This window comes from Gymnoscopelus braueri (assembly GCF_963280865.1).
Source record: "Gymnoscopelus braueri genome assembly, chromosome: 10".
NCBI classification, from domain to species: Eukaryota; Metazoa; Chordata; class Actinopteri; order Myctophiformes; family Myctophidae; genus Gymnoscopelus; species Gymnoscopelus braueri.
In genome coordinates this window covers 5,378,943-5,393,942 of record NC_137611.1, presented here as the reverse complement: position 1 = coordinate 5,393,942, position 15,000 = coordinate 5,378,943, and the positions used below count along the sequence as shown (strand labels likewise).

The window sequence follows — 15,000 nt, the reverse complement described above, 5'->3', positions numbered from 1 at the left end:
AAAAAAATTAGTACTTTTTCCAGCACTGGTGTTTAGTTGGGGGCAGAAAGACAAGCCTGTTGTCAGTAGAAAACAAACCCAGTTTTGTTTGTTTTAACTTGGGCAGAATGAAGCCTGTGTCAAATCCCAGGCCTCCATACATACAGACACACACACACACATGGTAACATAACCCGCACACACGCCTTCGCGTCCCTGCTCCCCCCCCCCCGTCCCCCCCCCCCCTGGGCTCCTTTTTTTCCGCTCCGCACACGGCCTGCCCCCCTCTGCGGGCAGGCCGTGAGAGTAGTGCTTTTTTGCCCGTTCCATCCCACCCGCCCCCCCCCCCCCACCCAATTCTTGCATGAGGGAACAGGGCGCTTGTGCACGCAGCGACCAGCAGCGAGAGATATGTTTAATGTAGGGCCAGATTAGCACTATGTGGTGCCCCAGGGCGCCCTCAATTTGAGGTGCCCCCCGCGTGCGCGCGGGGGCCGAAATCGTGCACTCGCACTCGCACGAAAAATTGGCGGATTTTGTTCGTTTCTTTTCGGTTTTTGGTTACTTTATTTCGGTTTTAGGGTTAGGGTTGTGTTAAGGTTATTTAATTCTTATTAAAAATAAATAAATGGTGCCCCCATTGGCTGGTGCCCCAGGGCACTCGCCCCCAACGGCCTATGGGTAATCCGGCCCTGGTTTAATGTATGTAATACGTTTTGCTAACTCTTGTTGTAAACCCATTTGCCCTTTGTTGGGACACTAATAAAGTTGAACCTTGAACCTGTGTGGGTGGGAGGTATTTTCGTCCAGTAAATCCAGTGTAACGTTGAAACCTCTTATCTCCAGATTCTAACTTTTTGCGTTTTTTCCTAAATTAACGCTCCAGTTTGATCATACTACAGCGTCACACAAAAGCAAGAAAGGTAGCAGATCTACAAGCTCGAAACGCGGCGCGAAGCGACGCGTTTCAAGCTTGTAGATCTGCTAAGCTTGTAGATCTGCTACTTTTGCTGCTTTTGAATTTGAATATATATATATATATATATATATATATTATTTTTTTTATCCCACGATTTTGTAACCCATTTTTTTTCACCCAGTGCCAATTGTCTAAGTAATCATGGGCGCAACTCTCCCTCTGCCAGCCTAGGGAGAGCCTAGAGCCGAGCTCATGCCTCCTCCAATGCATGAGGAGTGAGCAGGCCGCTTCTTATCACCTGACAGGGGGGAGTTTCCCTGGTTAGACGTAGCGTGTGGAAGGAACACGTTATTCCAACCAGTTCCTTTCCCCTCCATCAGGCGCCCCGGCCTACCCTAGGAGACACGGGGAGAACATGCAAACTCCACACACCACACAGTGTGTGAATCTTTTTTTTTAATCTTTTTTTTGGTTTCCATCCGACTGAGACGATTATACTGAACTTCGAAAATGTATTCTTGCCAGGCTTGTAGTTTCTTTCCAAAAAAATATATATATATGTATATATTTTCAATTGGCTTCCTTGCGTTCCCCATTGCCAGGCAAACATTTTATTCAGCCTCCCTTTGTTTATAACAGAGAGAACTCAGACAAAATGGCTGCCTTGGACAGGGGATCAAGTAATGAGTGTTGACTGATGGCGTGTGTCTCCTCTATTGATACAAATTCGTATTGTGAACCTAGTATCTCGATTGGAATCGTATTGTGAGTTGAGTGAATCGTTCCATGCCTAGTAATGAGTGTTAACTGTTTCCGTGTGTCTCCTCTATTGATACAAATTCCATGAAAGCTGCATCATTTAACCACATGAACCCCTTACAGCAGGGTTCCCCAATTAGTTTTCCCCAAGTGCCAAATTATGTCTAGGGTACCAAGCCGAGGGCCACACAACCTGCGAACAGATTAGGGCTTGGTTGTTAAAACTAACGGTTAATGGTTAACCGTAAAAATGATGGAGCTATGATGCACTTCCAACACCCAAGTCCACTTTGTGGACACACTTGTTTATTCTCAGGTGATCTAACCGACTGAAACACTTGTTACACCGTTTACAGTAGAAAGGTTTTTCTCCAGTGTGAATACGCTGGTGTCTCTTCAAGTGAGAATTGCGACTGAAACTCTTGTCACACCGTTTACAGTAGAAAGGTTTTTCTCCAGTGTGAATACGCTGGTGTCTCTTCAGGCCATCTAACAAACTGAAACTCTTGACACACTGTTTACAATAGAAAGGTTTTTCTCCAGTGTGGACACTCTGGTGTGTCTTCAAGTGAGAATTGCGACTGAAACTCTTGTCACACCGTTTACAGTGGAAAGGTTTTTCTCCAGTGTGGACACGCTGGTGTTCCTTCAGGTGACCTAACCGACCAAAACTCTTGCCACACGGTTTACAATAGAAATGTTTTTCTCCAGTGTGGACACGCTGGTGTGCCTTCAGGTGACCTAAATGACTGAAACTCTTGTCACATTGTTTACAGATGTGTGTTTTCTTTCCTGTGTCAGTCAGATGACGTCTCTTTACTTCCGATTGCGTTAAAGTCTTGGTAGACTGTTGACTACTGTAAGGTCTTGATTCTTCGGAGTTGCCTTGCTGCTGGCTCGTTGTCGGGAACAGTTGGTTCATGGTCAAAGCTGCTGCTATGCATGGGCTGTAATGGTCCAAGAATGTAATTAATGATCTAAGACCTTACGATTCCAGTATTGGTTACAGGGCAATTACCAGATGAAAATAAAATGTATGTATCTCTGCTGGAATAGGTCCTCTTTTTGGTGATCAAGGCTTCCTCAATATCTCTCTCCATGTGTGTCATTCACAATGTGCAGTCTGGTTTTAAGCCGAGCTGATTCAAAGCTCACGCCATCATTATGTTGTCACTATGATTTCAGCCATGCCCAAATATGGAGTTCCATGTCATTTACTGAGATAAAGTTTCAGCCCAGTCACCTCAATTATCTTCCAGTATGAAATTAGCGTGCGTCAATGAGCATCAGCTGGACACACACACACACGCACACACACACACACACACACACACACACACACACACACACACACACACACACACACCTCTGCAGTGCTCTAAAAGTGACTGGAGTCTGTCTCATTTCTCTCCAAAAGACATTGAATATGATTAAGGATGACTGTGATTATGGTCAAGCTCAAATTTCATATCACACACACACCATACCTGCAACTTTCACTAGCCAAGTGACAGGGTTTGGTGCGGGCCGGACAGCGCGGGCCGCCTATTGGGGAACCCTGCCCTACAGCGTTATGCTGGGCGTGTCATAATAGAAGAGCATTCTGTGAAAATAGGCAAACATGGGCCCACAGGTTGAGAACCAACAGGGATAAATGTACTCGTTAGCTTCACAGGCTTTTGTTTTTTGGAAATGTTTCCTCGTCAAGCAGCAGAAATGTATAAATTCTCATTCAGGGGGAGTATTAGAGCAAGAGGAAGTGCAGGAAGAAAGGAGAGAAAAGGAGTAAATGGAAGACGGAGGTGGTTTTGATGACTGTCTGTTCAGCTGAACACTCCAGCTCTCTGTGCATCCGAGCAGAACCAAACCAGACCAAGGAATCTTAAAACCCAACCTCGGGATCAGCATGGAATATGGGCCAATTCATACCCCTCCATAATCATAACCCATTACCCCTCTCTCTCTCTCTCTCTCTCTCTCTCTCTCTCTCTCTCTCTCTCTCTCTCTCTCTCTCTCCCCCCATTCCACTTCAGTGCAGCTGTGGGTGATTATCATGAACTAGTGACTGGGGAGCACGCTATGTTACAGTACGTAGCTGTCGGGCAGAAGCCTTGTATCTCCATATTTTTTGAGCGTACAGGAGCGTCTCTCAAAAGTATAGTGGAAATAGCCACGGTGCGATGTGTTGCTGTGAGGTTGTAGATCGGGGCTTTTCGAAAATAGTTATGCCTGTCTGGGGGTTTTTATAAATATTTAACCAATGGAAAGTATTAAAGGACGACTTCACCCATTTTCAACCTGTCTTCATATAATTGGAGGGCCGTGGGCACTTCAAAAACCTGCCTACCAGTGACATCATCATTGGTCAGGTTTTTTTTTTCCAAACAAACAATTCGTTATTGTCTTCGCCAGGCCGAAAGGCTTGGCGAGTGAGTATGTTTTACCCTCTGTCCGTCTGTCCGTGTGTCATTCTGTCTGTGTACAGCTAATCTCCGGGACCGTTGGCCCGGTCGCTGCTAAACTGTGCACACACACTCCCTGGATGCCAATTCAGAACCTCTGACCCCAAATTTTCTACATGGGCCTGTTATCGCACCACCAGGAGGCCGATTTGTGCAAAACCCATTTTTGGATATTTACTCCTACAGATATTATCCAAACATCACGTAAATCGGTACACAGTATCTCTATAGTCATGTGATCAACACGGATCCGATATTTCATATTCCATCCTGATTGGCTAAAGTTGGCTTCCAAAGTTTGCAGGATTGGTCCGTTTTGAACAAAATGTCTCAAATCATGAACGCAGCATGTGATTTCTGTGAAAATGTGCACGTACATTCCCACTAGGCCGAGGAATAAATGCCACCCTTTTCACATTGGCCTATCATAGCGCCACCAGCCACCAGGAGGCCACAATAACCTACCTAACCTGGCGGAGACCTGTGCTCCGAGGAGCACTTTTTCTAGTTTTGATTTGTATTAACTTAAGAACAATGGCTTCCATTATAACATGCTAACTTTACAGGAATAGAAAGACTGCAGTTTCTATTAGCTTGGACTTCTTCTGTCACTGGTAGGCGGGTTTCTGAACTGTCCACAGCCCTCCTCTGAGACACAGAGTGAGTAGACAGAAATGGCACCATATTATGACGAGCATTAGTGAGGACCAATTATATGAAGATAGGTTGAAAATGGGTGAAGTCGTCCTTTAACAAGAGGCTTGTGACTAAATCATAATTACACTGCAGGGTCCCATTGGAACGCAGGTTATTTTTGTATTGGCATTTCCTGAATAGTAACGCTTTATGACATACAAGGTCTTCCAACGACCGATTTGTAGAAAAGGGTGAGAAAAAAGTAGGGAGCAGAGGTAAAGAACGGAGACGAGAACCGGAGATGGGAGGATGGGAGAGGGGAGGAGGGGAAAGGTAGAGTAAAGGAAGGAGAAAAGAAATGACAGGAAAGGAGAATAGCGCATGAAGAGAAGTAGACTAGAAGAAGGTGGTAAAATGAGGACATGCTGTAATGATGAGAGGTCTTTCTCTAATGGGTGTAACCTACTCTCCAAAACATGGAGGTTCTGATAGATGTCAGCTCAGGTGGCATCAGACCAGTGTTGATTTCGTCGACTAAAACTATGACGAAAAATGTTCGAAAACTAAAATGAAAACGAAATAAAAACCAAGCTATGATGACTAAAACTAGACTAAATATATTGACAATTTTGTCAACAAATAATAAACTAGACTAAAATGTTAGTGAGGGATCTAGTGGAGAAGAGATCCAGTAGAACTAAAAGACAAGTCCTTTTATGTTTGGTTGTGCTCGGGGTATTGCGCTCTGAAAATAGCCGATCTACAAGCTCACAACGCGTCGCGCTGCGACGCGTTGTGAGCTTGTAGATCGGCTATTTTCAGCATGCAACCAAGCGTAAAATCAGCCATTACGACGCCATCAAGGCACCGCCAAAATACATGTTAGTCGACTAAATCAACTGAAGATTTAGTCGACTAAAACTAGACAAAAGATTTCAGATGACTAAAATATGATATTTCAAAGGACTATGACTAAAACTAAATCAAAATGTGATCAACACTGTTACAGACAGGCCTGTTACTGTTACAGACATGAAGATAAGTCGAGTAGGAGAAGGTGGTTGAAATGAGGACATGCTGTAATGATGAGAGGTCTTTCTCTAATAGGTGTAACTCTCCAAAACATGGAGGCTCTGATAGATGTCAGCTCAGGTGGCATCGTTACACACAGGGACTATAGGAGAGGAGACGAGAGGAGACCTAATTAGGGAAAGTTAGCAAAATGTATTGTCCAGATTGGTCACAAATTTGACTAACTTTCCCTAACTAACCGGTGCCAAGCTAAATGTTAACTCATTCACTGCCAGGAATTAATTAATTCATTCATTCATTCATTCATCCGTCTCCGGTCCCCTTTGCCAGCGAAAACGGCGATTTTACTGTACCTTTGAAAAATCATAGAATATTCTCCGTGACCGCCGTCCTCACGGAGACGGCTCATTAAACGCACAGGGATCCGGTAGAATCGGGGGAACAAAATTGGCTGGCCGCGATCCTCCATTGCAGAGCTATGGCCGTTTGAATGTGCCTTGTCTTTTGAAAAACAAGCAGAAAACAACAGAAATCCGAGAACATTTTACTTTTATAAATCCTTTAACATGAAAGGTGCCTAGTTTTTTTGTTGTTGTGATCATGCGATTTCTGGGTGTACCCTTCAGCATTTAGTGCACATTTATACAGATACCAAACTATCTAAATCTAATCATACAACTCTCAAGAGGAACATGTTTTCTTTCTTAGGGTTTTTCTCTCTAAAATGTTGCAGCCGGCTTTGTTCGAGCTCTGATGAAAGTATTCATATACATAATTCATAATTCATTCTGAATTTTTATTTTCAGCTTGTTTTTAATAGGTCATTTAAAGGTCAGAATGGGTTTGTGTTGAGTTGTGACAAGCTCAACAAAAGTTTAAATATGCTTCTTCTTTTTTTTAAGGTCTTTAAAGTCAAGCCCTTTAAGACTGAACATGAAATAAATTGCAGATCTGGGTGTTAAACAAGGAGTATATATTCCATTCCCTTTCATCTGGGTCTACTAATAGCCATGTTGAAAGGGCACAACTTCATCTCTGCTCATCTTTTGATCTAGATTTTCAAAGTGCAAATCTGTATCATACTGTAGCATGTTTTTTTCAAAGGGTGTCCAGACCCCAATCATACTATTTAAGTCTTTATGTTTTTTTTGCTTTTTTATCTTACATAATAATTAAGGAAACCTCTGTGGACAGGATCTGTCTGTCCTGCCCGGGTTTTCCTCAATGGCTGGAGCAATTGATCTGAATTTGCACACGGCCATTGTCCATTAGCATATGCACCAAATAACGACGCTCGTAATTAACTTTCCCAAAATGTAAGCTGTTTATTAGTGCTTTTATGGCAACACCGGAGATTCAGAGTTTGGGCTATGGGAGCTATCGTCGCCATGCTTACAGCCGTCGCCATGGTTATAGCGCCCCAAGCTATGGGATGAATGAGCAAACTGTAAACTGAGCACGGGCCACTGTTACTCAACACTGCAAACTCATAAAGGACTTTCATTTGCGGCCCGTGTCCACACACACTGCGTTTCATGAGAGGGAGGGTGCTTTGGATATCATCTTCATGCCACAAGCACGCAGATTCACACGTGCAATGTTTGAATTCGGGCAGTGTGTGTGTGTGTGTGAGAGTGTGAGTGTGTGTGTGTGTGTGTGTGGGGGTTCGCGATGGGTCGCACGCTTGCGCTCGCACGTGCGTGTGTGTGTGTGTGTGTGTGTGTGTGTGTGTGTGTTCGCTGTGGATCCACTAAGTGGCGACGGGTCGCTCGCGCACTTGTGTTTGAACTGTTGCATGTACCAAGTCCAAAGTCACTCTCCATCCCTGATATACTGTCAGTGCACACTCACAGCACATAACCCAAACTGCACATACTTTGGGTGCTCATATCCCCGGACGGGTATGGACTACTAGTGTATACGTCCCCAAACTAAAGACATTCGCTCCAAAGGTCTGCTATTCTTTCACATAATGTACCATCAGATATAACATTTGATATCGTTGCTGTCAGGACAGAAACCTGGTATCACCATACTTCGACTTTTATGTAAATGAATGCACTACTCATCATACAAGAGTGTCACACACGAAGTGAAAATAGTCGATCTACAAGCTTTTCTTTCTCACTATTTCTAAAATAATAATAAAAAAGAAACAGTTTTGTTTTCCTCCCCGACAGCAACCATTTGTTTATACACTCAGTGAACTTTGTAAAACCCAGTGGACTCATAACACATTTAGTCTGCATGAATGATGATTATAATGATCAGTTCATTACACTGACAGAATTTAAAATGAATTAACATTTCTCTCAGGAAGCTGAAGAACACACCGGCACCTTACTGATTGAGTTCATTCTATTGTTTAGTTTTTTCTTTTAACTCATTCACTGCCAGAATAGATAAATGAATCATCCACTGCCTGCAATTTTTTGGATTTTCTTACCCTTTCAAATAATCACAGAATATTTATCTCCAGTATGATCGACCCCCTGATCCTTGCTATTAAAGGGGGGTTTCACTGTGCTTCAGTGGGGGATTTTTTTTTAAATTGTGACCCCCCGTTTGCTTGTTATAGGCCGTTGAAAATAGCATGTCTCGCCAAAAATACATAGTAAAACAGAGGAGGCGAGATACAGGCCATTTCCCAAATACATTAACCAGGAAGTGAATGGAGCAGTAAATCTTAAGCCTGGTTCCATACCATAGACCCCGCCCACTCTCTGAATGGACCGCCTCTTGGTCTCTGGTGTCGTAATTGTGAAGCTACGACTTCTCCGGTACAACAATGTATTGTCCAATGAGAGTCGGAGGTGGGGGTGGGGATCCCTTAGGATTGGTTTAGGGAATTTCTAATCCCCTCCCCCTTGTAATCGCCGACACATGGAGCCAATGTCAGACTGAAGCTCCACACAGCTTCACTCTGACAATCAGGCTAATACATCTTGGGATCACGTGATCCCCTGGTTCTGTGTGCATCTGGGGATGAAATGGTCACTCATGTGTTAGCGAAGAGCGCCATCTAGTGGAAATACATGTTTTTTTTTCAAATAGCTCTATATTCCGGTAGTAATCATTGCTATTGAGTGTGTGTCCCTGTCTCTCCAACTCTGTGATCTTGTAGATCTTGTAGAACATGTTCAAATATTTTGCAAAGTGTTTGACAGTTTTCTTATTTAATGACATGCTCAAAATCGGTTGTAAAAGTGGTTAAAACACAGATTCTACCTTCTTTTGCACACAGTGGGATGGAGTGGGACCCTTCCCGGACTCGGCGGAGCCCCCTAAAGGCATCCAGATGCTATGGCACCCCACCATCGTCAAGCCCTACCTCACCCTGCTGTCTGAGTGCAGTAACCCGGACACCCTGGAGGGGGCAGCAGGGGCCCTGCAGAACCTGGCCGCAGGCAGCTGGAAGGTAACAAGCTAACGATGTAGTTAGGTTGCTCTGTCCATGCTGTGACTATAATGTACATACATAGCCTACATTGGGAAGAGCAAATCGTTGCTGTCGGGCAGAAACCTCTTATCTCCATATCCTTCAGGGGTCTTTTACGTTTTTCAGCCCAAGGACCCCCGGCTTAGTTGACAGAGAGATGAAGCAGGGACCCCCTACATGTTGTATAAAATGGTGTTTCATATTAAACTTTTTCACAGATTTCATAAATAGCTTCATAGACTTTTTGACATCCCTATCATCAATGTTGTGCAAATTAATTATTATTTTGATGTTTTTTATTCATTAGCTTCTCTATGTTAATGTGTAATTATTTAACCACTTAAAGCCTCAATATTAAACTTTAAATTGTGCTGTTAGAAATACTTAGCTATAAACGTGGCGCAAAGCGTGGCGCGAAGCGGTACGTTTTGAGCTTGCAGATCTGCTACTTTCGCTACTTTTGAAATTGAATCCTAGAAAGTAACAGTTTTGGACATAATAGGAGGTTTCCGCGAGACAGAGACGAAATATTAACTAATTAGGTAAATAGGTAATATTTTTCTTTTAGATTGTACTTACTATTGTAGCTATTAATCAATTTCTGTGTCATTATTGTTGTTATTCCTCTTCCTCTCTCCTGTCCCCGTCCCTCCCTGGCTGGCTCCCTCTAGTGGTCGGTGTACATCCGTGCGGCGGTGCGTAAGGAGAAGGGTCTGCCCATCCTGGTGGAGCTGCTGAGGATAGACAACGACAGGGTGGTGTGTGCCGTGGCCACCGCCCTGAGGAACATGGCCCTGGACGTCAGGAACAAGGAGCTCATTGGTCAGTTTTCATTGAATTTGCATGAATACTTTGTAACAGCACAAAGGTACGGTAAGACAAAGGGCCCTATTCTTGCCGGCGCCTTACCCGTTGGCATTACCCGCTGCCCATGAATTACGCACAAGGGAGCTGGCACTGTCCCTAAACGGAATCCTGCGGCCGCTATACCCGCTATTCATTATGCCGACCTGGAGGTGTGGCCGTGGCCGTGTTGTTGCGTTTTCCCTAGAATTACTATCTTGTTTGGGAAAGTGCTTTGCGGCTTCCAGTGTTGCCAGGTCTGCTTATTATAATTTCCCCCCGAAATTTTATTTGAAAATAGCAGATATACAAGCATGCGACGCGTTGTGAGCTTGTAGATCTGCTATTTTCAAATAGCTGATGTATAATGTTTAAAGTGGTGTGGCACATAGTCGCTTCTTTTGGGCTTGTTTTCCTAGACCTCGTTGCTTGTTTCTCTCACAGAAGCTGGCAACACTGCGCACAAACTGCACAACATTCGAGGTCTTCCTCTCTCTTAATTAAATCTCTGTGATTCTAATTTTCCTATAATCAGCAGAAGTGAGTGTCAATTCCTTGCGTCAATTGTGTTTATATAAGATGATAGTCTATTCAAAGAAGACAATTTGTGCTGCGCATGATGCCATGCTCTCCAAATTACACGCTTCAGTTTTATTCATCCATTGCTTAGGAAATAATGAACTGATTACAATAATTTAACGTTGCCTGTAATCAGTAACATGCAAGCAGTAACGGTGTGAGCTCGCAGAGGATTGTGACCAGTTACTAAACTGGTTTCCTGTACATGATGTCATGCAGAGGATTGTGACCATGCAGTTACTAAACTGGTTTCCTGCTCATCAGAATAAATAGTAGTATTGATATGACATCTGCAATAAACTGCTGCCTGCTGTGGGCTTCCAGTCCCCATGGCAACAAACTGCCAGCCTCTCTCTCTCTCTCTCTCTCCTCTCTCTCTCTCTCTGCACAGTCTGAGGTTTGTGGCGCGGAGCAAAGTAAACGTGTGCACGGCGCGCAAGTGTGTGTGTGTGTGTGTGTGTGTGTGTGTGTGTGTGTGTGTGTGTGTGTGTCTGTGTCTGTGTGTGTGTGTGTGTGTGTGTGTGTGTGTGTGTGTGTGTGTGCATGCATGTGTGCGACGTGCGTGCATGTGTGTGTGCGTCATACCACTGCAGGGCATTAGAACAAAGAGTCTTGCCCTTGATTCTTCGCTCCCTGTATGAGGAAATTCAAGAGGAAAGTCAAGATGTGAAATATGACAGCTGATGTCATCGTAACCTCAAATACCCCGCCCCCCCTATGTCAACGTTGGGAGCTTTTCTTTCTGCACAGGAGCCTTAAAGGAGGAGTTCACCCAAAAAATGACTTATTTTCTATCAATTACACACCCCATGAAGCCTTGATTTCATGGATTTATTTTTGTTTTTATGGCATTCCTAAGACAATAATTTGATGACCGTGTGTATTTCCAGTAGGAGACAAATAATCTACTTTGTGTCTCCTACCGGTAGGAGACGGGAATGAAATTATTAGCTTAGGAATGCGACAAAAACTAAAAAGAATCCATGGATTCAAGGCTTCATAGGGTGTGCAATTGATAGAAAATAAGTCATTTTTTGGGTGAACTCCTCCTTTAAGGAGCCTTAAGCCCGATGTATACCCTTTAAACCCTCTAGTCTTATTGAAACAGACTTGAGTTACAACTGCACTAAAGGACCGTTTTTCACCATCTACACCAAATCTCTCCGCAAACATTCGGCCAAAATGGCAGATCTACAAGCTCACAACGTGTCGCAATAACGGCTATTGCGACATGGAGGTCCCCCCCCCCCCAGAATTATGGTTTCAAGTGGATAACCGTACATGCTGGAAATAGCCGATGCGACTTGTTGTGAGCGTATAGATCAGTGGTTTTCAACCTTTTTCATGCCAAGGACCCCTAAATTGATATACATTTGGCCGCGGACCCCCAATTGAAAATGTTTTGTGCACAGGGACCCCCAGAAGCAAAGATATCAGTTAATTTTCGCTTTAAAAAAATATAAATATTCAAAGATATGCAAACTTTTTCAAGGTTTTTCAAAAATAGCAGATCTACAAGCTCATAGCGCGGCACTCGGTGCCGCGCTATGAGCTTGTAGATCTGCTATTTTTGAATAGCCAAAAGCTAAGCTGTTAAAATGATTGTGACGCTATGTTAACTCATTTTGCTGGGGACCCCCTGGTGCTCCCTCAAGAACCACTGGTGGTCCCCGGACCACTGGTTGAAAACCCACTGGTATTGATCGTCTATTTCGCCGGCGTTCGGCGAAGTAGAAATGGGACTTTATTCTCATCTCTCCACCTCTCTCCTTCTCCCCCCATCCCCCCCCATGATCTCCCTCTCTCCCCCTCCCATCTCCTCCTCCATGCCTTCAGGTAAATACGCCATGAGGGACCTGGTGCACCGCCTGCCCGGCGGCAGCAACAACAACAACAGCAGCGGAGGAGGAGGGGGCGGCGGCGGAGGGGGCGGAGCCAACAACAACGGCGGCCTGGTGTCTAAGACCATGTCGGACGACACCATCACCGCCATCTGCTGCGCGCTGCACGAGGTCATCACCAAGAACATGGAGAACACCAAGGCCCTGAGGGACGCCGGAGGCATCGAGAAGCTCATCAGCATCGCCCGCAGCAAGGGAGACAAGTACGTTACAATTAGAGACAAGGGAGACAAGTATGTTACCATTGGAGACAAGGGAGACAAGTATGTTACAATTAGAGACAAGTAGCAAGGGAGACAAGTATGTTACAATTAGAGACAAGTAGCAAGGGAGACAAGTATGTTACAATTAGAGACAAGGGAGACAAGTATGTTACAATTAGAGACAAGGGAGACAAGTATGTTACCATTAGAGACAAGTATGTTACCATTAGAGACAAGTATGTTACAATTAGAGACAAGGGAGACAAGTATGTTACCATTAGAGACAAGGGAGACAAGTATGTTACAATTAGAGACAAGGGAGACAAGTATGTTACAATTAGAGACAAGTAACAAGGGAGACAAGTATGTTACCATTAGAGACAAGTAACAAGGGAGACAAGTATGTTACAATTAGAGACAAGTAGCAAGGGAGACAAGTACGTTCCAATTAGAGAGCGCCGCCGCCGTGTTCCAGAGAGAACGCCTTTATGAGCTGAGGTTTGGATATCATGTCCATAGTGCTCACACACAGTGTGGATATCATACATGGCAGACTGGCGTTCACAGCCCCTTAGAGCGCTGAGTCACGGTTCACAGTGGCGGCACACTGCACCGTTCTGGTTCTACTACAATCTGGCTGAGTGTCAAAAATGCTAATTGCCAATTAACGTAAAGAGGGCTAGAGGTTAGGGCTAGGGGTAGGCGGGGACTGCAGGTACAGAGGCAGGCTGATCGTACGGCACAAACCTGTAGCGTATATAGCCTATTATATCTACATACCTTATATCTACAACTCGCATTACAAGCTTGTAATGTAGATTATGTCTGTTTTTGCCGTTTCCAAAAACAATAGAACATTGTGAACATTTCCACCTATGATGACTACAGAGGCGTCACGAATATTGATCAAAATCGGGAAAAAAACGATCAAATTGAACAACAATCTTTGAATGGCACTTGATTTGAAGAGTGCCGTGCACACTGTATGTTAAAGAAGAGCCACGGGTCGCTCGAGTGGGGGCAGTCGTAGTAGTGCCCACCACCGCGGCATTAGCCTGGCATGGCCAGACTGATATCACTGCGTAGATATTAGTCTCTGTGTGGAAACTGCATTTCCAAGGGGCGAATTAAGAAAATGAGGTTGAAAGTGGTAAAACAATAATACTAGAATACAATCTCTTGTGGTGTGTGAGTATGTGGGTGCTTTGTTTGGTTTCTTCATTGCATTTCTGTCATGGGGTTAAGGTATCTATTAAATGTGGGCGCCCCTTTAATAATAAGTCTTGAGCACACAAGGTTCGCTCTGAACACCAACACTAAAAGCCATAGTTGTGGAAACTAAGTTACAGCAGTAATAAGCCAATAAATAATTCAAGCTTGAAAGCGATAGGGGAAAAAAACAAAAACTTCAAAGTAGTTTCCTGCTCTTTCATTTTTCCTCTAATTTAGAACCAAAGATGAAATTCAAATAACTTTTTTGTTACAAAGGAGAACACTGCTTATCTCTGTTATGTATCAGTGCATTGAAATGGAGAATCGGCAGCCGATTTGGTCTAATGACCAATGAATAACAAAAGATTAGTCTACAGGAAAATAGACCTACCAGCAGAACTAATTAAACAATAAAAAAATAACGAAAGAAAAACACCGCAATTGTGTTGTATTGGTGTCTGACTCAAACCCTGGAGATTATGGAAGCAATGAGTATTCAGTCAGTCAGTCAATAACCAATCAGTCCGGTCATTTGATTGGTCAGTCAGTCAGTCAGTCAGTCAGTCAGTCAGTCAGTCAGTCAGTCTTATAATCACTGTGACATCTTTCAGGTGTCATTTTCTCCCGACAGAGAACATGTCTTTCTGCAGTATATAAGATATGTTTAGGTATATTTTAGGGGTGTAACGATACATTATAACCCATCGAGACCTGGAACGCATCTGTGTCACTTTTAGATTTGAGGTAAAAAGCATTATTTTACACTTTGGCTATTCAAAAATAGCAGATATACAAGCTCATAGCGCGGCACCGAGTCCCACGCTACGAGCTTGTAGATCTGCTATTTTTGAAAAATTTTGAAAATGTGTGCAAATCTTTGAATATATATATTCTTTTAAAGCGTACATTTGTAACTCAAATCTTTGCTTCTGGGGGGGTCCCTGGAACAACATAATTTGAGATGGGGGTCAGCAACCAAATACATAATCATTTTGGGGGTCCTTGACATGAAAAGGTTTGAGAACCACTGATATAG

General features: G+C 43.7%; 1 protein-coding gene across 1 annotated transcript in view; it reads left to right on the top strand.

The window, feature by feature from the left end:
- ctnnd2b (catenin (cadherin-associated protein), delta 2b) overlaps positions 1–15,000 on the top strand; it is a gene marked incomplete at both ends in the record, with an annotated part of 250,756 nt that overhangs the window by 223,237 nt on the left and 12,519 nt on the right. Inside the window, 3 exons of the mRNA XM_080439208.1 lie at positions 9,032–9,205; positions 9,898–10,048; positions 12,485–12,752. Of these exons, the coding sequence (XP_080295334.1) occupies positions 9,032–9,205; positions 9,898–10,048; positions 12,485–12,752 (593 nt within the window). The remainder of the gene's footprint in view (positions 1–9,031; positions 9,206–9,897; positions 10,049–12,484; positions 12,753–15,000) is intronic.